This window comes from Arabidopsis lyrata (genome assembly GCF_000004255.2).
Source record: "Arabidopsis lyrata subsp. lyrata unplaced genomic scaffold ARALYscaffold_7, whole genome shotgun sequence".
Taxonomy (NCBI): Eukaryota; Viridiplantae; Streptophyta; class Magnoliopsida; order Brassicales; family Brassicaceae; genus Arabidopsis; species Arabidopsis lyrata.
Genome location: NW_003302549.1, coordinates 14308563 through 14333819, shown reverse-complemented (window position 1 = coordinate 14333819; position 25257 = coordinate 14308563). Strand labels below are relative to the sequence as shown.

Sequence of the window (25257 nt, the reverse complement as noted above, 5' to 3'; positions counted from 1 at the left end):
CTTCATAATTTAATGTACCTTCTTCACTGCCCTCCCCGAGCATCGAAATTAGTGTGCCTTCGTAGACCAGACGAGCTACAAGAGCTTGGTATGTGTTGTGAATCTATGCATAGGGAACATTCTAACGATTGACAATTTGTTGGTCCTTTTGTGGTAAATAAAACAACATTTTGGTTTCTGGGATTGTACGTTCCAACATCTACGATCAACAGAACATATTTTATACGTATTGCATTACATACGCTACAATGTACCAAGCCGATGGTTCGGTATTTCAGTTGTGTTAGAAGAACAGAGGAAGTAGCACAATGAAGAGAATGTCTAAGTGTATATGGAATTTAACCAAATAATGAGTGGTTGATACAATGAGGGGTTACATTATAATACCTCAAGTGCTGCTTTACATGAACTGTTTCAGAAACTCTGTCGCAACGAGTCGTCCTCTGGTGTTCACTGACTCCTTCAAGTCTCTTATTTCTTTCTCTATATCCTGCAGTTTTCAAGGTAAAAATAGTTACACTTCAAGTTTTATAAATCTGATTAAGATGAGATAAGTATATCGGAGGACATAATCAGAGTAAATAATCTCTTTCGACTTTTGTAGAAACAACTCAAATTTAAAGGCCAACTATTCAGAATACTACTTCTTAAATTAGTACTGTGAGAAAACACAACGATGTGAGTCTACTCAAGACATATTTCATTGTTCGGGTGCTACTAAGAAAACATTAGGTTTGGAAAAACACTTGCCTCCATAAACTGAATAATGAAATCGATTAGCTTCTGCTTCTGCATCTCCTCGCAGTGGTAGTTTGTTATTAGAAAGCTAATGTCATAGCCCTGTTCATACCAACAGAGAAACCAATTGAAGCGGATCAGGGAATGAATCATTCACACAGTGCAGGGGATAAAAAGTAAATCATCTAAAGCCAAGTCATGCATATCCACATGGTGAGATGATTCATGATTCATAAAAGGGAAAAAGATATGAAAGGTTTGTGCCATGATTTAAAATTTCAAAAGAATTCACAAGTATGGTACATATAAACCATCCATCATCCTAAGCGTATAATGTGAAGTTATAAAGTGTTAGGGCAGGACGCTAAAATGAAGAAAAAGCGATGAAAACTGTGGATGTCATATATAACCAATTAGTGATACGTTCACCATCATAATTAGAACCTCAACAGAAGAGGGAATGCATTACAACAGCCAGATAAAAAAATAGTAGCATTTACAAGTAGCTAAGCGTTGAATTAAGAAGAAGGTCTACCTGCACTGGCTTCCTCCTCAGTACTTGAAAAGCTTCTGCCCTCATGGACAAAAATCTAAGGAACTTTTTGGTTAGTATGTTTTCAAGTTCATCCGCTTGTTTGACCTGTCAATTAACGATAACACATATTTTTAACAGCAGGACAATACATACGTTCAAGTCACGGCTCAGGAAAGTTATCTCGGGAGAGAGACTGAAAGGATACAGTGAAAAAGGAAAAATTGGTACAGGAAAGGAAAACAACTCAAAGCCTATGTTGAACAGTGTGTCAACAGGAGCTCTTCTTGCAAGTGATTGAAGGAAAAGCTAAGGCAAGATCAACAATCACCTTGAGGCTTATCCTGAGTGAATTTATAGATGTTTCTATTAAACACTTTTCAGCCTCATTACGGCATATCAATACCTGCATGTTGCAAAAGAATAACAGTCAACTACAATACCAAGGTAAGAAGAGGGTGAAATATCAATGCTGAATTGAGAGGGAAACAAACAAACTTCTTACAGGATTTAGTAAAAGTTCTGGGCTTGTCCTACAAAAATTAGCAAAAACATGGTGATAGTAAGATTCTACAACTTGAAATGACAATGGCACAAGAGCATTCGATCCTCACATGCATCTTCTTGTAACAAGCTTACATACTTTAGTTCAACCTCTGGTTTATTATGCCTTTCGACTTCTTGACAAGGAAAGTTCTGCAGGAAGAGAAATATAGAAGCTTTCAGGAATATATACCATGTAAAGCTGAATCTTACAAGGACTTTACATGGCCCCTTTCACCTACTTGTACGAAATGCAAAGACTTTTCGACATTAAATTCAACACCAAATATTGTGAGAAAAAATGCCAAAAGTAAAAGTGAATAATTGTACATTATCCCTAATCAATAAGTAAACAACCAATACGTGAGAGTAACACACCAGAGGTGGAACGTGGATGAGGGACTACGCAAACATGAACCTTTTATTGCCTTAAACATAGTAAACCATAAAGTAAAAACTTTGAGACCTATGGCATGATATATTGAACCAAAATAGTTTGTACCTGTAAGCACATGGCTGCCTCGAGTGTATTTTTTATGCATGCTAGATACAACCGTAATGAGTTTGCCTGGAATATCAAAGACCCATCAGAAGCAAATTTTAAACTAAATATCGCAATAACTCAGCATGCATTAGACGTTTTTAGATGAATTATTTCTAACCAGGACATGTTTGAATGATATACAATCTTTGTGAAGTATAAAAGTTAATGCAGAAGAGTAACTACTATTTTCATATAGAGGATGAGAAGAGTTTAAATTTCCCCCTTAATGTAGCGAGATAGGTAGAATGAGAGAGTTACATTCGAAGTTCTTACCATGCTTTAGAAATTATGTTCTTCTACTCAATACAAGTAAGGATTCTTTTTCTTTCGATGAATCGTTATGCGCTGAAAAAGTAATCCAAACATAACAAGAAAGCATCTTTAGTATCAGACAGTTATGGTTACCACTTTATATACTAAACATCAAGAAGAAAGCAACTTTAGGATCAAATGTCTACAAGAAAACCAAACCCTCTCAAATGTTTAACCTGATAAGAAGAGAGTAAAATAGCAAGATCCCCGAGGTTAGAGTTTCTATGAAATCAACTCGAAGTAACAACAAGGCACTGACTAAATCCAGACTAATCTAGGTGAAGTTTCAACATGAATAGAGACTAATCATGTTTAGCAATCCTTCTACTTTGAGATCTACAGAAAATGAGACATGAGCAAGTAGCAAACTAAATCAGATTGCACTAATGAAAAGTTACAAAAACTAAACTAAACTTTAAACAAAATCAAATACTCATTAATCTCCTCTAAACCCGATGCACAAAGAAATGGGAATGGTGGAGGAGAAGCTTACCGGGATAGTTAAAGACGGCGGAGGCTCTCTAGTTTGGAAATTGAGAGACCCAATCACACAAATCACAAAATCTACTGAAAAGTCTGAAACTTTTGGAAAATGAGAAAGTCAATTAAATCAGAGCCTATGAATCAATCGGTCAAAGAAAAAGCCCTAAAACCATGATCGTGAGCAATTGCATACCTTGGACGACTTGGAGACTCGTGAGAGAAGAGAGAGATCGTAAGGAGATCTAGCGATCGACGAAGAAGCAACAGCTCGGGAAATTAAACATATCAAATTGACCGGAGAAGTGAAACGAAATGTGTCAAAACCGAACCGAACCAGGCTCTCCGACCGGATCTGGTCAGTATCAAATGGAATGTTCATTGACCCACAAAACCCAGCAAAATTCTGTGGATTGAACCGGTGAACCGGACTGCTCTACTTTTAATCTACAAAGCTACTCTTTTTGTTCAGTCTCACTTTACAGTGGAAGCAAAAACTGTAAAAACAGTAGAAACATTGTATTCATTGATAGCAAAAACTAGCTCTGCCTTTTGTAGAATGTTCTGTATCTGATGAGTAGAATATATGTATGCGTAGATGTTGCAGCTGGGAGAGTAAACACAGTTGATATCTTGCTCAGAGGCAAGACTTCCTTCAGGGTATTTTGCTCCTGGCAAGAGCATTCCAAGATTCTCAGAGACTCAAACTCAGTTCCAAATGAACTCGTAGAGTACTTCGCTACCTTCAAGTGATGAGTTTGTTTCAAGCTGAGGTACTTAATGTTGAAGATTTTGGGTTACAGTTGAGTACTTCGCTACCCAAAATTTGAATTTGCGTCATTTGTACCTAATGGGTTATAAAGTGTAGAATGAGTTGCAAGTGAAATCAAGTGAAACCTTTTTTGGACTTATATCACCGAATCAGACACCCATTTTATACACATTACACACAAAATAGTGGAATATTAGAATTATATGTTGCACCGATCGTAACCCGAAAACCAAGAGGGCTCAGCAAGATTTGAAAACTCGGTTTCTTTTTTGTAAAGCGGCTCAAATTCATCTCTCCATTGCTGCTCACTTGCATTTTCTGATGATTCCACGGCTTGATCACATTTGGTAGAGCATTCATTGTGAATATGAGATTGAGGGACGAGTTGGTTAAGAGTGTTGATTTCGTTTTCATGTTTCCTCTTCAGCTTGTCAATCTGTCTATATGCTTCTGCAGCTTCATACTCTGCATCCATTGCACGTTTCTGTTGACACGAGCCACAGAGATTTTATGTAAGAACATGCATAAGCAACAGACTTAATCAAGAATGTGACCTGAAATGTTTAGAAAATGTACTAACATACCTGTGCAACTGTCAATCCCTCTTCGGCTTCTTTAAGCCGAACAAGTAATTCTCCAGCTGCTTGTATGGCTTCAGCTGTATCTCTTAGTTGTGTTTGGAGACTTTTGTTCTCATCCCTCAAGTATTGTCTCTCCTTCTCTTTTTCTACCTTTAAGGCTGAAATTTCTGCTGCAAGTGCATTTATGAATTTGGACTCTGCTCCTCTGACTCCGGCTCTTGCCGCTGCCTTTTTGACATCATCTATTCCGTCTTGAATCCTTCTATGTCTAGCAAGCAATTGCATATGCTTCTCTTCCAGGTCTGCATATTGTTCAAGCATCCGTGCATGCCCTTCCATGGCCATCTGCATTGCTTCTTTCAACTCTTCCCCGCATCTTTTCTCAATTTCAAGTTCATGTTTCTGCTTATTCAACAGCACCTTACTGGCTTCAAGCTCAGTTCTTAATTCATCGGCGAGAGAAATCCATTTGGTCTCTGCCTCAGTCCAACAAAGTCTTTCCTGTTCTAATGTCTTCACGAGACTCTTGTCCTGTGATTCAGGAATAGCATCAACTGGGGGAGCTTGGTATGATAGCTTTAGCAGGGAACACGTTTTCCGAGCTGATATAAGAGAAGGGTCAATGTAACACTGTAGCTGCATCTTTAAATCCTGAATCTCTTCCAATAACACTTCCCTTTCTCCCATGTCACCATAAAAGTTCTTGAAATTCTCGACCTCTTCTTGCGCTCTTTCCAACTCAATCTTCGTCTGAAGCACTTCAGGGTGATTTTGATACATGTCCTTTAGAAGCTGTAACATTATATGTCAGAGAAAGCTTTCGGAATGGAGTCAAATATCTTTTTACAAAACGAGAAGCCACAATTACTTTATGTTCATGCAGGAGAGAAGCAAATTCTTCATCCAAGAAATCCTCCTTAGATAATACGCCATCCATAAGGCTTTCAAGGCGAATAATTTTGTCCTCCCTTGTTTGTCCTATGATGGCATTGCACTCTCTCTCATGTTTGTATTGTTGTACCTATTATACGATTTGGACCAATTTATGTTCGAGGATACAGTTACAAAGCTTCTCTTGGTATGTAGAGCATAGGCAGATTAAAAAACGAAAAAGAAGCAAGTATCATACCAGTCGGTTAAGTTGGGTTATCTCAGAAGCTTGTTTAGTGCAGAACTCTTCTAGAGCCATTTCCCTCCTGATAGATCCTGCTAGAACCTTTTCCACTGCCTGTAAAGTGTAAATATCGATCCATTGGAGGCACACATTATATGAATGTGAAAACAAAATAAACCATGAATAACTATCTAAATCTATTTCAGATAAAACGTCACTGTTCTTACTTTGGGAACTTGGCTCTTGGCTTTTACTGTCACTTCCGAGTTGTCAACAGGTACTATAACCTGGAGATTTGGCATGTCACCCATTTGCTGGGCATCAAATTCTTCTCTGCATTTGCATTTACTGCACAGAAACTCTTTTGTATTCTCCTCTGATATTGCATCAGCTCCGGGAATGGTCTGCACACCTGCATCAGCCTTACTTATAGAGGTTGAAGGCTTACAATCTGGAGCTTTGAAGGAAAACCTGTATGTCGACCGTCTTTGAGCTGTACTCTGGCAATACGACTCAAGAAGTTTAATTCCTTTGTGGAGGCTAGATGCCAACCGCTCAGTCCGTACAGGAAAAACTTTGCTCTTCTGTGTAGACAAAGCACTAGAACAGTTATTCATCTTTTTGGATGTAGCCAGAGATGGTTCCGCATCTTCTGTAACTAAATTGTCTCCTTCAGTACCCTTCTGAGATGCTGTTGACATTTCCGATGTCTTCAAGCTTTTCCTGCTATTTCTAATAGTAGGAGAGACACTCAGTGTGGGAGATTTTAATACAGGAGTCGCACCAACTGGATCTATACAAAGACTAGGAGATGCAGAATTTACTAAGTGCTCTGGATCATCTAATCCATCAGCTATCAATACATTTTCTGAAGTAACTATGTCAGGGCATGATGGCACATCCTCCGACTTGTTCAGTGAAGAACAAGGAGCATCCTTGACTGAAAGAGGCTGGAAACTGGAGTCGTGATCTAAAGTTGAGTGTGTCTTGATCTGATTTTCTGTGATGCCAGTCTCTGTCTCAGTTCTCACATTATCCACTGTTTCTGGTTCATGGTTCTCAGAATGGCAACAAGCATCCTCCATGGCAACATCTGAGTCCTCAGGAAGCCGCTTTTCTATAGATTGGCCATCACATAAATGTATACTCTTTACTCTGTTCATATCATGATTGATCCCCTCAGAAGCTAAAGATGATTGCAAACCCACTTGAACACAAAGCCTTTCAACAGCAGCCTCATCAATTTCCATCTCAATATCACCATCATTATCTTCATGAGGTAAGGACCTTGGATAACCCAGACCGAAGCTTCTTAATAAATTCAAACTTCTACGTGCATTCCATGCAGTGGAATAAGCAACATTTGGATTGGTTGGATTATTTCCATCATCCTTCATCCTTTGTAGTTCATCCTGCTCAATTTATTCATCAAAAGCCATATTCACATTTATATGTCTATCTTATGATATATGTAAAAGAATCCGTACCCTCAGCTGGCGTATCACTCCACGCAAGAAATTTACATCATCATGCATCACTTCATTGACAACAGCCTTATTCTGGATTGCCTTTGCACGCTGAGCAAATCTCAAGGTGCTGAAGGTTTCGCTTCTGCAACTGCAATTTTCCGTACATACTTAAAATTGCAGAAGATGGAGGATAAATAACTTCTGAAGTGGAAATAGAGGTTCTGCATTACCTTTGAGAAGGAGAAATTGCACAAACCATTGCTAACTTTGCATTCCCACCAAGAGACTCTTGCAATAAAAATGTTAATCTGGAATCCCTATAAGGTATATGCCTTGGCTTCCCTGTTTGAGAAATCTCTGCGAGGATGTTAATCAAGTTCCTGCACGTAACAAATTTGTATGGTAAACATGTAGTTGATAATTCAGTTTTTGGAAAAACGTCCCGCAAATGACAGGACTGGTGAACACACCAAGTCAAAATTTGTATGTCTATCCCTATAATCATCAGCAAAAGGGTGAAGGATATACAATAAATCCACTTTGATAAGACAATCAGCATGCTCTTCCTACAGTGTTGCCCTTTCATGGAGAGATAGTTGTTCTAGTATTAAATATCAAAAAGCACTGCTTAAAAGACACAAGATCCTCATAAGCTACTACCATCATATGTCAAATTATTTTCCATTATCACAAAGTGTCAGTTCTTTATAATCAAACACTAGAAGACACAAGAACATCAGAAGCTAAGTGCCAGTTCTTTAGTGCATCCTGCATTATAAAAAAAAAAAAAATTCCATGCTAACTGAGATCTAAAAATAACCAAAGAGACTACTCTGAATCATACCCAAGCTGAGAGAGCGATCGATTAATATTCCCAGCTTCTTTCAGACGTTCTCCTGCTGCCCCAGTTGATTTTTGTCGTTCAGAACCAGCCAGATCAACAAGGTTTATTCGGCTTGTCTTAAAGCTGCTTAACCCATCTGCAACATTCTACAAAAAAGTACATTTCAACAAAGTCAGACATCTATTCCATCATACATTCCCACTACTCTATAAATTAAAAAAAAAAAAGATGATAGCACCTCAACTTGACAGCTTACCTTGCACCGAGATTCAACAACACAAGTAAATACGCAATGTGACCTTGAACTCTCTGCATTTACACTCGTTGCACCAGTCCTTCTATTTCCCAAACCCTACACCAGTTTCAGACACAAGTATAACTGTCAAGGATATTTTTTTATCAGGACATAAAAATATCTTGACCGTTTCATAGTTTGCCAAATAAGGAATACTAATTTTTCTTAACTATCATTCAAAAATGTAAGCTTTTTGTGATCATTTGATCTACACAGCATCACTAACAGAACATCAACGTTAAACCCCAGTAGCAGCATCCTATATAATCTGTGGCAATCTCTTCTTTCTAACAGAAACAAGTTTTCACATTGCTTCATTAAAACTTAAGAGAATTAGTGAATTACAAAGATATGATACCGGAACTGGTATTTTTGTGTACTTTTAGAGCAGCAATTTTGATCAAGTACTTCAGAAATATTGCAAATCAAACATGATTTAGGGTGCACTACTGCAGTGAGAAACCAAAAAGTATAACAAACCTTAATCAGAAGCTGTGACACGTCTGTCAAGCTTTTTACGTATTCCTCAGTCAGATTTTCAACATAAACACCTGACTTGACATCTTCTCTAATCTGGTGACACATTAACGAAAAACGATGAACCCCATGTTTTCCTTAAGAATATAGATCGAGTAAAATTTGAAAGTTCCTTTTACCATCAGGTTTTTCTGGCTTGGATCCAGTAGGTCTGTTATTTGCTCGTTGTAAATCTGAAAAAGGAAGAAGAACATGACATTATAAACTCTATAAAATGAGACCTTCAAACACCATCCAAACTTAAGTAATGCAGCCAGTCACTGAACCTCGAGTAATGAGCACCGGCACTGGTAATTGAGTTTTCTTTCAGCATGCTTGACTTGTTCCTGGAATCCAAAAAATAAACAAGAAGAATCTTCTTCTGAATTTGCTAATCATTGAAAAAGTTCAAAAGTGTGAATTGAACAAAACCAGGCATCACCTCTTTGATTCGGGCAAACAAACGTTCAAAGACACGTGGGGTCAAACCCCTTTGGTCACCGCGGAGGTGCTCTTCCAACAATCCATATGCAGGACCCCACATGGTATATGTTTTCCCACTACCAGTCTGACAGAATTAATTTCATGATGAGTTAAATCAAGAAGTTACAATCACAATTCACAAGTACAATCTGAGGAATGGAACTCTGTCTCAAAGGAAGACTTTAGAAAATCAAACTACCTGTCCATAGGCAAATACAGAACTGTTAAATCCAGATAGACAATTTTCAACAAGAGGCGCTCCCACGACCTGAAACATTTGTTCCTGAGAAAGAAACAATAGACAAAGTTTGAGACTCAGAATCATACGATGACATAACATAATGACACCAAGAATCATGCAAAGAGAGATCTTGCCTGTGTCGACTCCGGATAAGCAATTGAGTCGAATGTGAAAGTTTGCCCACCAATTGTGAGGGAATCTTTGGACATCTTTTCTACTATCATATCACCTTCCTCACCTTTGTTTAGAGGCTTCATTCTAACAATAACCTGAAAATTGGATCACCTTATCTTCGCCATTATAAACGAGCAAAGAATTTCACACTTAAGCTATGTTCTACAACAAGTTGTATCCCAATTCTCAGAGAAGAAAATCAGATTCACCAAGTCTCTCTACCCCGCTCCTATTAGAAACGTAACCAAATTTAGAAAGTTCACAACCCATCTCCAATTAGAAACCTAATTAAATCTAACAAGTACACAATCTTTCAATTGGCTGAAATCATAGATATGCTTCGACATTACCTAATTAGAGATTTGTCTCGATAATACCTAATTTCTAACCAAAGGGTGAAATTACCTTGACACCGGAGTCTGAAAACCCAGATTCCGTCGCAGCATCCGCACTGAGTTTCCTTTTGAGAGGATTAGACGGCGGCGGACGCGGCGGACGCGGACTCTTCAATTTCATCGACCTATGGTCCGGGGTCAACAAGTTATGATCTGTAGGTGGAGCATTTTCTTTGGCGGATCTTAATTTGCGTGGAGGCTTCGATTTCGACGTATTAGGGTTTGACGAGTGCGGCTCTCCGCCATCGCGTAAGATAGCGTTTCTTGGTAGCGTAAAGTGCTTCTTCATCTCCGCCGTCAAATCTACAATTAGAAACCCAGAAGTAGAAGAAAAGAGGGAGGAAAAAAACGAATCTGCGCTCTTGGAAGAGCGTTCAGTGAAACCCTAGTGTTCGGGCAAAGGAGGAGGAAGAACGAAGAGAGAGCCGTTAAAAGCGAGAATTTGAATTTTTTTTCCAGATCTTGTGAAGTGTTGACGTTTCGCATCATTTTTTTTTTTTGGTGGGGAGTTGACGTTTCGCATCATCATCGCATGAATTTCTAATTTGTTTTATTTAAAGAAATGGATTAATGTGATCGTGAGTTTAGGGCCGTAGGATGATGAATCTAACGGTGGGAAGGAGCAACAAAAGACCCACGTTCTTTACTTTTAGCATACATATTTGCTTCGGAAAACGGTCAATTCACCCCTAAACTTAGTTGTTTTATCGTATTTATACATAGAACTTTGTTGTGTGCCTATAATTACATAAACTCATGTAAAATTTAAATTTCATACACGAACAAAACAAATCCGGCCTAAACCCACAAATCGTCAAACGTCGTTAATGTTCCGTTAACAGAAAGTTGACTAGGATGTCACGTGTACGATAACACAAAACGACTTTGTTTTGCTTTATAAAAAAAGATAAAAAAAAGAAGTAAAATCCCTAAAACAATGACTTGAACCCGTGACCTATTGGACTTGAACCTGTGACAATTGTTATATTATCAAACAAACATCTTTTTATCTATAACGATTGTCTTTTTCTTCCTTCGTGTCTCTTTCCCAAACCAAATCTGCAGAAGAACAAAACCAATTCTCCATTATCCCTTCTTTTCTATCAATTGCTTCTCTTTGTCTTACCTTCTTCTCCACCTCAACTCAGTTTCTCAAATTGTTCTCTCACTCATCTCTCTCTTTCTTCTCTCTCTCATTTACCATAAAGGCATAAACGCTCTCCAATCCCCTCTCACCATCGTCGTCGTCATGTGGATCCTTCCCCCGGTCTTCGTCGTGATGACGTTGTCTGTTCCGAAATGACCTCCGTTTCTGGAAACCCGAAGCTATTTTGGTGGAATTGAAGATTTGTCATCAAATTACAGAGATTTCGACAAAAAAGTCAAGAAATTGGAGATTAGGAAGACAATCGCAGGGCTATCAATTGAAGAGTGTGAGATGAATGGAGGGATGATAACCTCTCGTTGATTTTCTACCTCTTCCCATACGATTACTGCTTGCAAGAGGAATAAAGAAACAGAGACCGTTATGATAAGTGTTTGGTTTTATACCAGAAGTTGCAGTGGCTCAAACGGTATTGAGTGTGCAGTTTTCGGCTTTAAGATCAGCGGTTCGAGTCATGGTTTTAGGGATTTACCTCTTTTTTTCTTTTTTTTTTAAAAAGCACGACGTCGGTTTGTGTTATCGTACATGTGGCATCCTAGTCAGCTTTCTGTTAACGGAACATTAACGACGTTTGACGATTTGTGGGTTTAGGCCGGATTTGTTTTGTTCGTGTATGAAATTCAAATTTAACATGAGTTTATGTAGTTATAGACACAACAAAGTTTTATATATGAATACAATAAAACAACTAAGTTTAGGAGGAGTTGGCCGTTTTCCCCATATTTGCCTTTAGAGCATGTTTAGGGCGAGTCTCTCACCCACAAAAAAAAATATAAAATAATAAAAAAGTAAGAGAGAATAAAATAAATCTCTCAAATGAGAGATTTTGAGAACCTAGTGAGAGATTCATTTGACACATGTCTTAAGATAATTGGTTATGAGTTTTATTTATACTTTAAATTTTAAATACAAAATTAATTACATCAAAATTATTAAAATAATATATTTGAGAGATTAAGAGAGGTTCTCCCCACTGCACATGCGCTCTTAGAGTGGATGGATTTTAATGTGTTGAATTATTTCCATTGGTGTGTGTGTTTTACTCTTTAGACGTGTGGTAATACAGCCACACGGGTTTTTTGAGATCCACCGCACGTAAAAAATCGACGACCAACTGACCAAGTCCAATCCATCAGCTACGAAGCGGATATAGGTTTAAGATTTTAGACCCGTTAAAAAGTAGGGCTCGTGAGTTAGCGTATTGTGGGTTACAGATTTAGTGGTTATCATTGGGCACCGCTACGCATTTCTGTCTCCAACTATATTATATGTCTGTCTTTCGTTGTGGTTAAATGTAGTACGAACGACAAAATCATCAAAGCAGTAAAGCCAATAGCTCACATGCGGCCATATTTAGTCATTTACTTTAAATTTAGTCCTACCAACAAGAAGAGCCAATATGAGTGTCAAATAATACAAAAATCGTTGGTAGCGATAAGAAATTTCTCCAAAATTGAAAGTATGTGATTCTTATTTTATCTTTCCAATATAAAATCCATTGAATGCTAGAAAATGATGTAATATCTTAGACTTAGAGTATGCAAAACCATTTGCAAGTTTTACAAAATCCGCTAAATATTAGCAAATCATGCGATAACTTGGTAGAAAGTAGTAGACAAAATCTAAGTAAGTTGCTATATAATCTTCTCTATAAAATCTTCTAAAGTCTTCACAACCACTTACAAACGTTCTTGAAATCAAAAGAAAGAAGGTTCTCAAGACCGGTTCTAGATTTTTTTGGCGTAGAAAATATTTTTAAAAATATGGTTTTGGAAAAAAAAACAAAAATAAAACAAAAAATGAAATAACGGAGGAAATTAAAATTTCACAGGGAGGTTTTACCACTAGACCATTGACATTATTCAAAATATGACATCATTTTTTGTTCTATAATTTGTGGCCTAAAGCATAATGTTTTACCAGTCTTATAGATAGGCGGGACTGGTTCTTATAGTATGCCAATAAAACCACGAAATTTTTCGGAAACAAGATAGACTATCAGACATAGAGTCCAAATCTACTATACATTTTTGCAACACTTTTTGCAAATCTACTATATTATTTTGAACTATTATAAAATATATATACTTAATAAAAAAATTCGATTTTTTTCTGCATAGCTATGATTCAAATTTTTTTAAACGGACATATATTACTCAATCGATGAAGAAAAAAGTATGTGTACAATCTATATTAACATTTTTGAAAAACAAATTTGCGCGTTTAATCAGGTCGTATTTTTTTTTTTACTCTGACCCGGAATTGAGTCATTCAGATATTTTCTTAATTTCTACAATTATCTAAAACTGGACAATATACCACGGTGAAATCTTAAAATTAACAAATCGAAATACAATTATTTAGTATTTTAATATACATTTTTAAAATATTTGTACGGGTTGGTCTAAAAACACACACTAATTTGAAAAAATATATATATATATATAAACTATTTGAAAGCAAACTTTTAAATTGACTCGAATTATATGTCTTTTAAATAAAAGTGTTATTAAAAGAAATAACAAAATGATGTTTAATTTTACGGGACATGATTATATGGTGGGACGGGTCGGATTTGGATTGATATTAATACGGGATAATATATCACGGGTGAAATCCTGGGATTAACAAATCAAAATACAATTTTTTTTTTTTTGTCAAACATCAAAATACAATTATACAATTTTAAACACTAAACAAAACAAATACAACTTAAAATTTTCATTTTTAGTTACAACGCATGTGACTCGCAATGTATAACAAAAAATATTATATACAACAAATTCATCGGTTTATAAAAGAACAAAAAAAATCAAATAATTAACCCGCGGTGTACCGCGGGTAACAATCTAGTGTGTCAATATTCTGCTAAAGTCCACGACGACTCGCACACTTTCGTTAAGTATGCTGCTATTACATGGTATGTAAATAAAATCATAAAGTTCATCGAAAACGTGGCAAACTAACATACATAATCTAAGGTTTCTAGTAATCTCTGCATTACAATTTGCAGAATTTCGTAGATTTGTTGAATATTTGCAAAAAAGCCACATATTCTTTGAAAATATGGGATACCAACAAAAATAAATCCAATCATGCTAATAATTCCCTAAAGTTTACACAATGATTCACGAACATTTGTAAAGTTTGCCATGTCAGCAACATTTGTCAATAACACCCCATAGTGTTCGAGAGACATGACAAACTAGCAAAACATATGCTAAATCAGTAAATTTATCAGTAATCCCCTAAAGTTTACATAACATTTTGCATACTTTTGTAAAGTCGGCCAATCTTGGAAAAACCAAAGACAATGTTATATTAAAAATCTACAAAACCTAAGTTTCTATGACAATGTAGTTTATATTAATCCCAAATTTTTATTTTATTTTACCATTTTACATTTGAGGAAATTTTACAAAGCGTAAATGATTTTTTTGGTATTCTAAAATTTAATTTCTTTGAAAAGATGAATTCGAGAAAAAAATCCACAAAAAAAAAATCGTGATTTTGTTTTAAAAAATTTAAACTTATTAAATTGAATTCCTCTTTTTGTCATAAATATATTTCTTACCTTTTAAAAAATAGGGAGACTCACAAAAATGCCCCTTTTTCAATACCCCTTTTCAAAAATGCCCCCTTTAGATGTCCATTTTTAAAAATACCCCTTTTATGTACAAAATGACTAAATTATCCTTCTTTTAATAAAAGATATCATAAATATATAAGGAAATATAACAAAATTAGGTCTACAAAATACAAAATATTTTTTGGCGGGAAAAGTGATCCCCCAATTTTTCCCGCCAAAACACTTGTAAAAATTTGTAAAACCTTTAAAATACCTTGTAAAATTTTCCCGTAAAATTTTTTCCCGCCAAAAAATTTTTTTTGCGGGAAAAGTGATTCCGCAATTTTTTCGGCGTTAAATTTTTGGCGGGAAAGTTTTTCCCGCCAAAAATTTACAAGGTATTTTAAAGGTTTTTTACAAGGTATTTATAAGGTTTTACAATGTATTTTAAAAGGTTTTACAACGTATTTACAAGGTATTTATAAGATATTATAAGATTTTACAAGCTATTTTATAAGGTTTTTACAAGTTATAAGGTTTTACAAGTTTTTTATAAGGTTTTACAAGTTATAAATACCTTATAAAACCTTAAAAGTACCTTGTAAAACCTTTTAAAATACATTGTAAAACCTTACAAAACACTTGTAAAAACCTTGTAAAAAACCTTTAAAATACCTTGTAAATTTTTCCCGCCAAAAATTTTCCCGCCAAAAAAATTTCGCAAAAAAAATTGCGGAATCACTTTTCCCGCAAAAAAAAATTTTTGGCGGGAAAATTTTTTGGCGGGAAAAATTTTTACGGGAAAATTTTACAAGGTTTTTTAAAGGTTTTTACAAGTGTTTTGGCGGGAAAATTGAGGGATCACTTTTCCCGCCAAAAAATATTTTGTATTTTGTGGACCTAATTTTGTTTCAAATAAGGGTAAAATGGTCATTAAAAATTAAAAGAGGGCAAACTTAAAAATGGACTCTCAAAGAGGGCATTTTTGAAAAGGGGTATTGAAAAAGGGGCATTTTTAACAATTTCTCTAAAAAATATCTGATTTTCTTTTTATTTTAAAAGGGATTTTTCCAAAAAAAAAAAATTATTAATTAGTGTGTATTTTTGTAATGTGGAGCTTTTTAACTTTAATTTTTCAACTCTAATTCATTATTTCCAAAAATATATAGATAAATATATGACCAAAGAGGCAAAATATCGAAAAAATATTATTTAGATTTTCATTAATATTGGTGGATACTTTAGATATTCCTACTATTTTTTAGATTATTCTACCAAATCTCCTTTAATTGTTTTTTTTGGACAGCAAATCTCCTTTAATTACATTAAATCCGTGAAGGTTGAAAAAGAGAAAAAAAAGAAAACAACAGAATTTTAGTAATGAGTTAATGACCAATACTTGACCCAAACCCGAACACCTAAACACCAGATCCATCATCATCCACCATCCAATCAAATTCACTCATCGTGTTGTGACCTCCCAGTGATTAAGCCGCGACTCCTCCTAAACTCCTAATCCCTCACGCCTCTGAGAATTCTGCGTTTCTTCTTCACTTTCATCGCAATTCGATTTCCGATCTGATCCGTCTCTGTTTAGATCGGAGCAAACAATGGCGGAGATGGCGAACATGGATCCCGAAGGTATGGATGGAGTTCGTATGACTTGGAACCTTTGGCCTCGCACTAAGGTTGAAGCTAGCAAGTGTGTGATTCCTCTCGCCGCTTCAATTTCTCCGATCCGTCGTCACTCCGATATCCCTGATCTCCCTTATGCTCCTCTCAAGTGCCGGACTTGTGTTGCTGTTCTCAACGCTTTCGCTCGTGTTGATTTCAACGCTAAGATCTGGATCTGCCCTTTTTGCCATCAGAGGAATCATTTCCCGGTTCATTACCATTCGATCTCTGAGATTAATCTCCCTGGTGAGCTTTATCCTCAGTACACTACTGTTGAATACACGTTGCCGGCTTCTGTCGATCCGAGAACTGGTGCTGCTGATCAGGTGCCTCCGCCTGTGTTTGTGTTTGTTCTTGATACGTGTATGATTGAGGAAGAATTGGGATATGCCAAATCGGCGCTTAAGCAGGCGATCGGGTTGCTTCCGGAGAATGCTTTGGTTGGGTTTGTGTCGTTTGGTACTCAGGCTCATGTCCATGAATTGGGGTTCTCTGAGATGTCTAAAGTTTTTGTCTTTAAAGGCAATAAAGAAGTTACTAAGGATCAAATTTTGGATCAGTTGGGGCTTGGGTCTTCCTCCAGGAGAGCTCCTACTTCTGGGTTTCCTAAAGGAGCGCAAAACGGATTCCAGAGTTCCGGTATTGACAGATTCCTGTTGCCCGCTTCGGAGTGCGAATACACACTGGACTTGGTGGGTAATGGTTTCGGTTTGGATTGATTTTCGCCTATGTTTGTTTTCATTTAACTCGTGTTGGTTGTCGAATTTCATCGGATTCTTCTGCTTCTAAATGATTCATCATTTGTAACATGGATTTGAACACTGGTGTGGCTGATTTTTGGTATGCAGCTTTTGGATGAGCTCCAATCAGACCAGTGGCCTGTTCAGCCAGGTCATCGTCCCCAACGATGCACAGGGGTTGCATTGAGTGTAGCTGCAGGATTGCTTGGAGCTTGCTTACCTGGAACTGGGGCTAGAATTGTAGCTTTGGTTGGAGGTCCATGTACAGAGGGCCCTGGAACGGTTAGTGCTTATTGATTTCCTCGGTTGATGGCACTGTCAAGTTTTATCGCACCATATTTGTTATATTCTGAATCAAATTTTCTTTCTTTTGTCTTTTCAGATTATCTCAAAGGATTTGTCAGATCCTGTGCGCTCCCACAAAGATCTAGATAAAGATGCTGCTCCTTATTATAAAAAAGCTGTCAAGTTTTATGATAGTATTGCAAAGCAGCTTGTCGCTCAGGGTCATGTGTTAGACCTTTTCGCCTCTGCACTTGATCAGGTATTAATGTGTCATGATTATATTTTGCTTGTTGGCATGATGCCCAAACACTGGTTTTGTTCTTCAGGTATAAATGTGTGGTTTCTTGCAATGCTTGATTTTTCCATTTTGTCTGTGTCGCTGTTACATTTTAGCTAAAATGAATGCCATGCCTCATTAACTCCCTGAAAGTGTTGTTTTATGTGTATGATCTTGAATATGCATTCCTAGTTACTAAATTGTTAGGCGAAGTTGACATTGTTGATGCACACCAATTGTGAAAGCTCTTACTTGTACTCGAGTTGTTTAACTAACCTGTGATCACCAGTTTCTATTCTTTTCCTTCTGATTAATTTCCAGATGTTAGTAGTTGCGCACGGAAGAGCATCCATTTGTAGATATAACTTTTACATACATTTTGAAATCTTTAATGGCAATCTATGTGATTGTTTTAGAACATCCCTTTTATCTAGAAATCAGATACGTTTCTTTTAACTCTCTAGAAAATATGCTTTCTCGGGCATATCAGAAACCCCCGCTTTTTTATTCACATTGATGTCCTTTGCTTCATGAAAGACAGATTATATATTTTCAATACCGTGTTTTCTTTTTAACTTCAGTGTTGATAGGGCTTCGCTTGTTGTCTCTATCAAAACATTCCATTTTAGCTATCATTTTCATCACATGATTCGATACCTAACTATAATTGTCTCTGCTGTTGCATTTTGGGTATAGTTAGGTTGGGGTTGCTGAAATGAAAGTAGCCGTTGAAAGTACCGGTGGTCTCGTTGTTCTGTCTGAAAGTTTTGGCCATTCTGTATTTAAAGATTCCTTCAAGAGGGTGTTTGAAGATGGCGAGCAGTCTCTTGGTCTCTGCTTCAAGTATGTTTCTGCTCTGCTTCTGTGTCAATACTTTGCTATTATATCTTCTGTTGAGTTGGTGTTGCAAGATAAAGAATATTTTGGCAATTAAGACCCTTTCTTGTAGAGCATTATGCATAATACTGCTTGTATGCTATGATAATATATATTTTGCATTCCTTAGACCGAACTAACTCCGAACCTTTCATTTTCAGTGGCACGCTTGAGATCAATTGTTCAAAAGACATCAAAATTCAAGGGGTTATCGGGCCTTGCTCATCATTAGAAAAGGTTTTACCTGGAGTGCTTAGAATCCATTTTCTTTCAAGATGTTTTTTTTTTTTGCTTGGTGAATGAATAAAGCTATCTGTATTAATTGATGTTAATTTATTTTCATTTGATGCCTTGCAGAAAGGTCCCAATGTTGCCGACACAGTCATTGGAGAGGGGAATACCAGTGCTTGGAAGTTGTGTGGCCTCGACAAGAGTACCTGCTTGACTGTATTCTTTGATCTATCTTCAACCGGGTCAAATGCTCCTGGAGCTGTAAATCCTCAGTTGTATTTGCAGTTTGTCACAAGGTATTCTGGTAGCTTTTGTTTGTCTCTTATTTTCCTTCATTATTTTTTTGTTAAACCTTTTATCTTTCTGCATTAATTTATTACTTTATCTCTTGAAGCATTGGATTTACTGTTGTTGACTCTATTGCAGTTACCAAAACCCTGAAGGTAAAAGTTTGCTCCGGGTTACAACTGTAACCAGACAGTGGGTGGATACTGCTGTGAGCACAGAGGTAGTCTTGTTTTCTGCCAAACTTACCACTTTATACCAATGTTATACGCAATTGGGTTTATATGTAATCTACTAGCTCTTTTACCGCAGCACTGTTTATTATGTTTTGGTAGCATTGCTATGTTAGGATTATAACCTATAAATCTGCTAGCAAGTTTTATTATTTGCCTTTAAGTGAATATGCGGTTAACAATAATATTGTTAGGCATGGTATCATTTTTTGTTCTCATTTTGGTCAACCGATAAATAATTTCCATTTCTCACTGGTGTAATTAGTAAAAGCTATTTACTGTGAATATAAGCAAAAAGCTTTAGTTTTTGGGATTTCAACGGGACTTCACATCTTTCTTTCTTGGAAAAAATTGGTTTGTTAGGATAAACATGGATCCCTTAAATACCGTTACAGTATAGCATACTATGATTCATAATGCTTTATTTTATATGATTCCTAATCCTTAGCCTCCCATGGGTGTTTCGCGGTAAATTCATATCATGTGAATCTCAGAATTATGGTGTTGGTTGCATGATTTTGACATTTTATCCTTATGTTAATGCTAGTACCAGCTTGATAGCCAATTTCTTTTACATTTTACTATTGTCATGGAATCAATAATAACTGTGGTTAGGGTTACCATTCATGTAAATGTGTTATGGTGTTCAAATAGTCAAAAGTTTTCTGGCAAGCAAACATTTTCTGACAATGGTTGCTGTATACATTCTCAGGAACTTGTGCAAGGCTTTGACCAAGAAACTGCTGCTGTGGTTATGGCAAGATTAACTTCCTTAAAAATGGAAACAGAGGTACCTTACATCATCTTCTCTTTGCTTACAATATGTGAGTTAATTTGACCGTGAATTTTTTGATGCTGTTGGGGTAAGGGTTAAGCTCATATTGCTTTTGATGAATTAAAATATGGGTTTTCTTCTCCTGGCCATATTTATCTACCTGGGGTTCAGGATCTTTGGTCAAATGTTCATCTATATGTCCAAAGGAAGTAAAACTTTACTTTTCACACAACTGAACTTTATTAATAAAGCAAAATAATTGAGGTGGATTACAGTTGTTCCTTGAGAAAACGTCAAAGACTTCTTCCCTTTAGCATCTTTATGAGGAACTATTGTGGCTCTATGATATGTAGCTTTCATCTCTTTATACCAATAATTTGTAGTCTGTGTGAGGCTCATAGTGAAACTCTAAGTAGTAGTTGCTATATACTCCTGTCTTATTGCAGTACTTTGTTTAGTGTTGTCTACTTTATTTTTGTGATAGTGTTACTCACGTATACAGTCTATTATGTATTACTTCAGGAGGGATTTGATGCTACTCGGTGGCTAGATCGGACTCTCATTCGTCTGTGTTCAAAATTTGGTGAATATAGAAAGGATGATCCAACCTCGTTTACGCTGAATCCCTATTTTTCATTGTTCCCTCAATTCATGTTTAACTTGCGGCGGTCACAGTTTGTTCAGGTAGACTACTGTTTTCAGATTTCATCATTATCTGCCTTTATGTAATTGGCCTACATAGTTGAATCATGTTTTCTTTTGCGGTGTTGGAATGGTGGCAGGTTTTTAACAACAGTCCTGATGAAACCGCATACTTCCGCATGCTGCTAAACCGGGAAAGTATTTCAAATGCAACTGTCATGATCCAACCATCTCTGACGTCATATTCATTCAATGCACCACCTCAGCCAGCTTTGCTGGATGTGGCTTCCATTGCAGCTGACAAGATTCTTCTATTAGATGCATATTTTAGTGTTGTTGTCTTCCATGGAATGACTATAGCGCAATGGCGAAACATGGGTTATCATCATCAGCCTGAACATGAGGTAATGCACGCTTTATACCTGTAACTGTTTGTTTATTTGTAGAAGCATTTTTTACCATCATTTTACACTTTCGTAGCTATAAAATAATATGTCCTTTTGAGTTGGGTTGTTAACATGACATCGGTTTAGGGTAGAAATCCAAATTGAGACATCTAGTTTAGGAAAAATACTCTTCAGTGCTGGTTCCCTTTAAATGCAAGTGAAATAAGTTGGGTTGTAGCAACTAGCAAGGTTAAGAATCTCTACCATGGGGTCTCATTTTGTGACATCTTTATACCATCATTAATTCTATGATTTCCTAAATCTTGGATGTCTCGTGTCAGGCCTTTGCTCAGTTATTGCAAGCTCCTCAAGAGGATTCCCAGATGTTAGTCCAGGAACGTTTCCCAGTCCCGAGATTAGTTGTGTGTGATCAACATGGATCACAGGTTAGCATTCACATATGTTTTAATCTTTTTTTCAGCTCGACTGTGATGATCTGTTTCATCTGTGTGGGATTGATCTGATGGTTTTCATCACCGTATCCTTAAACTTTACACCCTTTAATACTGCAGGCAAGGTTTTTATTGGCTAAGCTGAATCCATCAGCGACTTACAACAATGCAAACGAGATGTCAGCTGGGTCAGACATAATCTTCACTGACGATGTGAGCCTGCAAGTCTTTTTTGAGCATCTTTCGAAACTGGCCGTGCAATCCTGAGCAAAGTAGTCACAGTCCCAGTTTTTTTTTGCTTAAATTATCCATATCTTCCTGATTACCCGCATGCCCGTTTGTACCATTTTAGAGCTCTTTGTTATTTTGGTCTCACATAAGATACATCTTGGAAGGTACTCAGCATAGTTGAAGTCTTTTATTTGCATTGAGATTTGTCTGGAGTACAGAGATTTACTATTTGCTTCTTTTTTTTTTTTTGTTTGGGATGAAATCTCTTGTATGATCAATTCAATTATATGGTTTGGGTCTGTGGCTTTAGTACTTTTGGACATCTTCTCTGCTTCTGATCCAGTATGTTGCGTTACTGCGTTTTCTGAACTTATTTTTTTGCTGAGCTCTGAATCCAAATGATGCTGCGACATTGGTTACGGAGTTTTCCTACTGACCTTGAGATCATCACGCCCTCTCTGGATCAGCCAATCAACTGTAGCTTTTCTTTGTGTCTGATCACTAAATTGATCGAATTTGGAAGCTCAAGTAATTCATTTCTTTTGATTGAAATGGTTTTCCTTGGAGAAGAAGATCAAGATGAGAAGCATTATCTGTTAATGTATTTGTGAATCCATAAGATCCAAAATTACTGTTTTTTAATTATATATCATTTGACATAAAGATCACTTGCAGGGTTGGTTTTCTGCACTATCCAGCCTATATGCATTACACATTTAAATGCACCACTGAAACAAACCAAAACCGTCATAATGCAAAACATGCTGTAGTAGCTAAAGACTGTTTTCAAAATCGGACGGGGACACCGAACCATAAAAGCTTTTGGGACGAGGTTCAACTGGGTTTACAAACAATTAACCGGGTTTATACATTTATAGAGAGAGGCATATAAATACCAACAACAAAAAACTCTTCTTTGTGCTCTAACAATTGAAACTTTAGCTTGTATAAGTTTCTGTGCACTTAGAATAAATTAGTGTACAGATTTCTGATATACAAGCCATAGAGTTTGAAGAGATACTTGAATCAGCAGATTGGTACACCATATCAATAGTCATCTCCCATTGCTCTAATCCTTTTACTGGAACACCATACAATATGTTCAATGCTTTTCCATACAGTAGAACATTCTCATTCTGAGGCTACCATTTGTTTTATTTGAAAAGAAACTTTGTTCTGTCTCATCTAACAGAGATTTTGAACTTTGTAACCCTTATTGACCATCTTGGCCCAGCAAGGTCTTTTAGCAAATTCACATACAAATAATGTCAGCAGCATGAACTTGGATGAAGTGGATTCTGACCCTATGCAGACAGCTGAGACTGTAGTCGCTAGGCCTTGTTTAAATGTCTTATTTGCTGAGGAAATCAATGATCCGTTGCTTTCCACTAACAGCGAGGTGAAACATGCCGTAGTAGCTAAAGACTATTTTCAAAAATCGGACCGGACACCACAACTTTTCCATGTATACAATTAGCTATGTCTGAGCCTCATTACCAAAATCTAGATGTAAGGTTCAACAGCTTTTGGTGCGATTTTGATCTTTACCATTCTGGTAATCTTTCACATGTACAACCAGATAACGCTGAAATCTGCATCCCATCTTTCATATTGAGCTACACCCGGGAACCTTAGAAATCTGCTTCTCCTTCATCAACTGCCTCAGACTCTCAGCTTCGTCAAACCGACCTGCAGCTGAATATAGACCGGCCAACGTTACATAGTAACTACCTTTTCTCGGCTCAAGTTGAATCAGCTTCCTCGCCACTCTTTCCCCTACTTCTACATTCCCATACACCTTGCACCCACTCAACACCGCACCCAAAACAGCCTCATCAGGTTCCACGGGCATATCTTCCAGAAACTTCTCTGCTTCCTCCAGAAGACCTGCCCGAGACATACAATCCGCCACACTAGCATAGTGTTTTAGTTCAGGAACTATTTTATATTCCTGCATTAGTCTGAGATACAGCCAAGACTTTTCCACAAGACCGCCATGGGCACAAGCTGATAAGACACCAAGAAAAGTGACAGCATTGGGTTCAATTCCTTCCTGAAGCATCTCATCAAAGAGTTTTATAGACACTACCACGTCTCCATCCAAGCCATAACCCAAAATAAGAGAGCTCCAAGAGATCACATCTCGTCTCGGCATATTTACAAATACTGTGTGCGCATAGTCCAGTATGGAGCACTTTACATACATATCTGTTATCGCATTTCCAAGATTCAAACCGAAGCAAGAACATCTTCGGATACACCATCCATGGACACTCTTCCCATGCTTCAACGCTCCAAGTTGTCCACAAGCCATAAGTAAACTCACCATTACCACTGAATCCAGCAAAAATCCAGAATACCTCATTTCTCTAAACACGGCCAAGCCCAACAGAGCTTCACCTTGCTGAACATACCCACCAAACATAGCTGTATAAAGAACAGAGTCTCTCACAGGCATATCATCGAACAACTTACGTGCATGTAAAATTTCGCCCAAATCTACATACATAATCACTAATGCCGAACGAACAAACAAACTTGCGTTAAACCCAAGTTTCAAACACAGAACATGAATCAAATCTCCAAATTTCGCTTCCCGAGAAGCAGAGCAAGCTCGCAGAACAAGAGGAAGCGTAAAATCATCAGGCCTAACGTTGGACTCTCGCCACATACGAAGAAACATTCCTATCGAAATCGACGCAAACCCCGATCTAGAGAACTCACCGATGATTATATTCCAAGAGAAAATGTTGCGACAAGGCATGTGCCAGAAGACAGAAAGCGAAGTGGGAAAGAGATGATTCATCTTGGAGTAAGCGAGAACGAGCTTGGAGCTGAGCACAACGTTGGAGTAGAGAGAGGTACGAAGAAGATGAGCATGGAGATGGCGTAGATGCTTAGCGTTTTGGGAATGATGAAGAAGAGAGAAGAGATCAGGAGGATTCTGTGTGGTTACCGAGAAAGCTCGAGCTTTCAAGAACATAGCCAAGAGATTCTTCGCCGGAGACGAGTAGAAGGAAGAGGAAGATGCTAAGTGCATCGCATCACAAAATCCAGAGAACAATGGAAGATGATGATTTGAGTAACGAGGGAGAGAAAGGAAATGCCTTGATCATCATTTCTGGTTAACTAATTTATCCAAAATTTATATCAAAATCTTAAATAGTGTATATTTTAAGGATCTATATACTATGTTGCATGGAAACTCTCTTCAAGGTCCGTTTTCCGTTTCCGAAACGTTTCGGAAACACAAAAACGTCACGGAAACACGTTTCCTAAAATCTATGTTTGGAAACACGATGGAAACTCACGTTTCCAAAATGGAAGCGCGACAAATTCTTTTTATTAACTTTAGAAACTTAATAAATAAAAATTAGAAAATATTAAGATTTATAATACATATA

General features: G+C 37.0%; 4 protein-coding genes across 7 annotated transcripts; 1 reads left to right on the top strand and 3 right to left on the bottom strand.

Annotated features, from left to right (window-relative positions):
• Positions 1-200: 200 nt before the first annotated feature.
• LOC9304380 (actin-related protein 2/3 complex subunit 4) lies at positions 201-3452 on the bottom strand. 3 transcript variants are annotated; one of them, XM_021019990.1, is made up of 10 exons: positions 3346-3452; positions 3163-3251; positions 2631-2702; positions 2316-2381; positions 1914-1966; positions 1776-1803; positions 1602-1676; positions 1274-1378; positions 747-840; positions 201-490 (listed from the first exon to the last, which is right to left on the bottom strand). In XM_021019990.1, the coding sequence occupies exons 3-10, from the start codon at positions 2631-2633 to the stop codon at positions 339-341; spliced, it is 576 nt and encodes a 191-aa protein (XP_020875649.1). In that variant the 5' UTR covers positions 2634-2702; positions 3163-3251; positions 3346-3452; the 3' UTR covers positions 201-338. The 3 variants fall into 3 exon arrangements, with proteins under 3 accessions (XP_020875649.1, XP_020875646.1, XP_020875647.1); XM_021019987.1 differs by having other exon boundaries at positions 751-840; positions 3346-3451; XM_021019988.1 differs by having other exon boundaries at positions 751-840; positions 3163-3245; positions 3346-3440.
• Positions 3453-4030: 578 nt separating this feature from the next.
• On the bottom strand, positions 4031-10516 carry LOC9306405 (kinesin-like protein KIN-12A). Its single transcript, XM_002868261.2, has 16 exons — positions 10044-10516; positions 9599-9733; positions 9423-9506; positions 9183-9308; positions 9028-9087; positions 8881-8934; positions 8705-8797; positions 8186-8281; positions 7930-8075; positions 7316-7465; positions 7104-7233; positions 5844-7028; positions 5632-5730; positions 5371-5523; positions 4506-5294; positions 4031-4405 (listed from the first exon to the last, which is right to left on the bottom strand). The coding sequence occupies exons 1-16, from the start codon at positions 10320-10322 to the stop codon at positions 4121-4123; spliced, it is 3864 nt and encodes a 1287-aa protein (XP_002868307.1). The 5' UTR covers positions 10323-10516; the 3' UTR covers positions 4031-4120.
• A 5647-nt stretch (positions 10517-16163) lies between these two features.
• On the top strand, positions 16164-22222 carry LOC9304379 (protein transport protein SEC23). Of its 2 annotated transcripts, XM_021017083.1 has the most exons (12): positions 16168-17132; positions 17289-17462; positions 17563-17724; positions 18443-18585; positions 18780-18855; positions 18976-19145; positions 19276-19357; positions 20080-20157; positions 20665-20826; positions 20925-21188; positions 21512-21616; positions 21743-22222. In XM_021017083.1, the coding sequence occupies exons 1-12, from the start codon at positions 16377-16379 to the stop codon at positions 21887-21889; spliced, it is 2319 nt and encodes a 772-aa protein (XP_020872742.1). In that variant the 5' UTR covers positions 16168-16376; the 3' UTR covers positions 21890-22222. The 2 variants fall into 2 exon arrangements, with proteins under 2 accessions (XP_020872743.1, XP_020872742.1); XM_021017084.1 differs by lacking the exons at positions 21512-21616; positions 21743-22222 and having other exon boundaries at positions 16164-17132; positions 20665-20827; positions 21044-21102.
• Positions 22223-22636: 414 nt separating this feature from the next.
• Positions 22637-24969, bottom strand: LOC9306404 (pentatricopeptide repeat-containing protein At4g14170). The gene has a single exon (XM_002868260.2). The coding sequence runs from the start codon at positions 24891-24893 to the stop codon at positions 23460-23462; it is 1434 nt and encodes a 477-aa protein (XP_002868306.2). The 5' UTR covers positions 24894-24969; the 3' UTR covers positions 22637-23459.
• Positions 24970-25257: the final 288 nt, after the last annotated feature.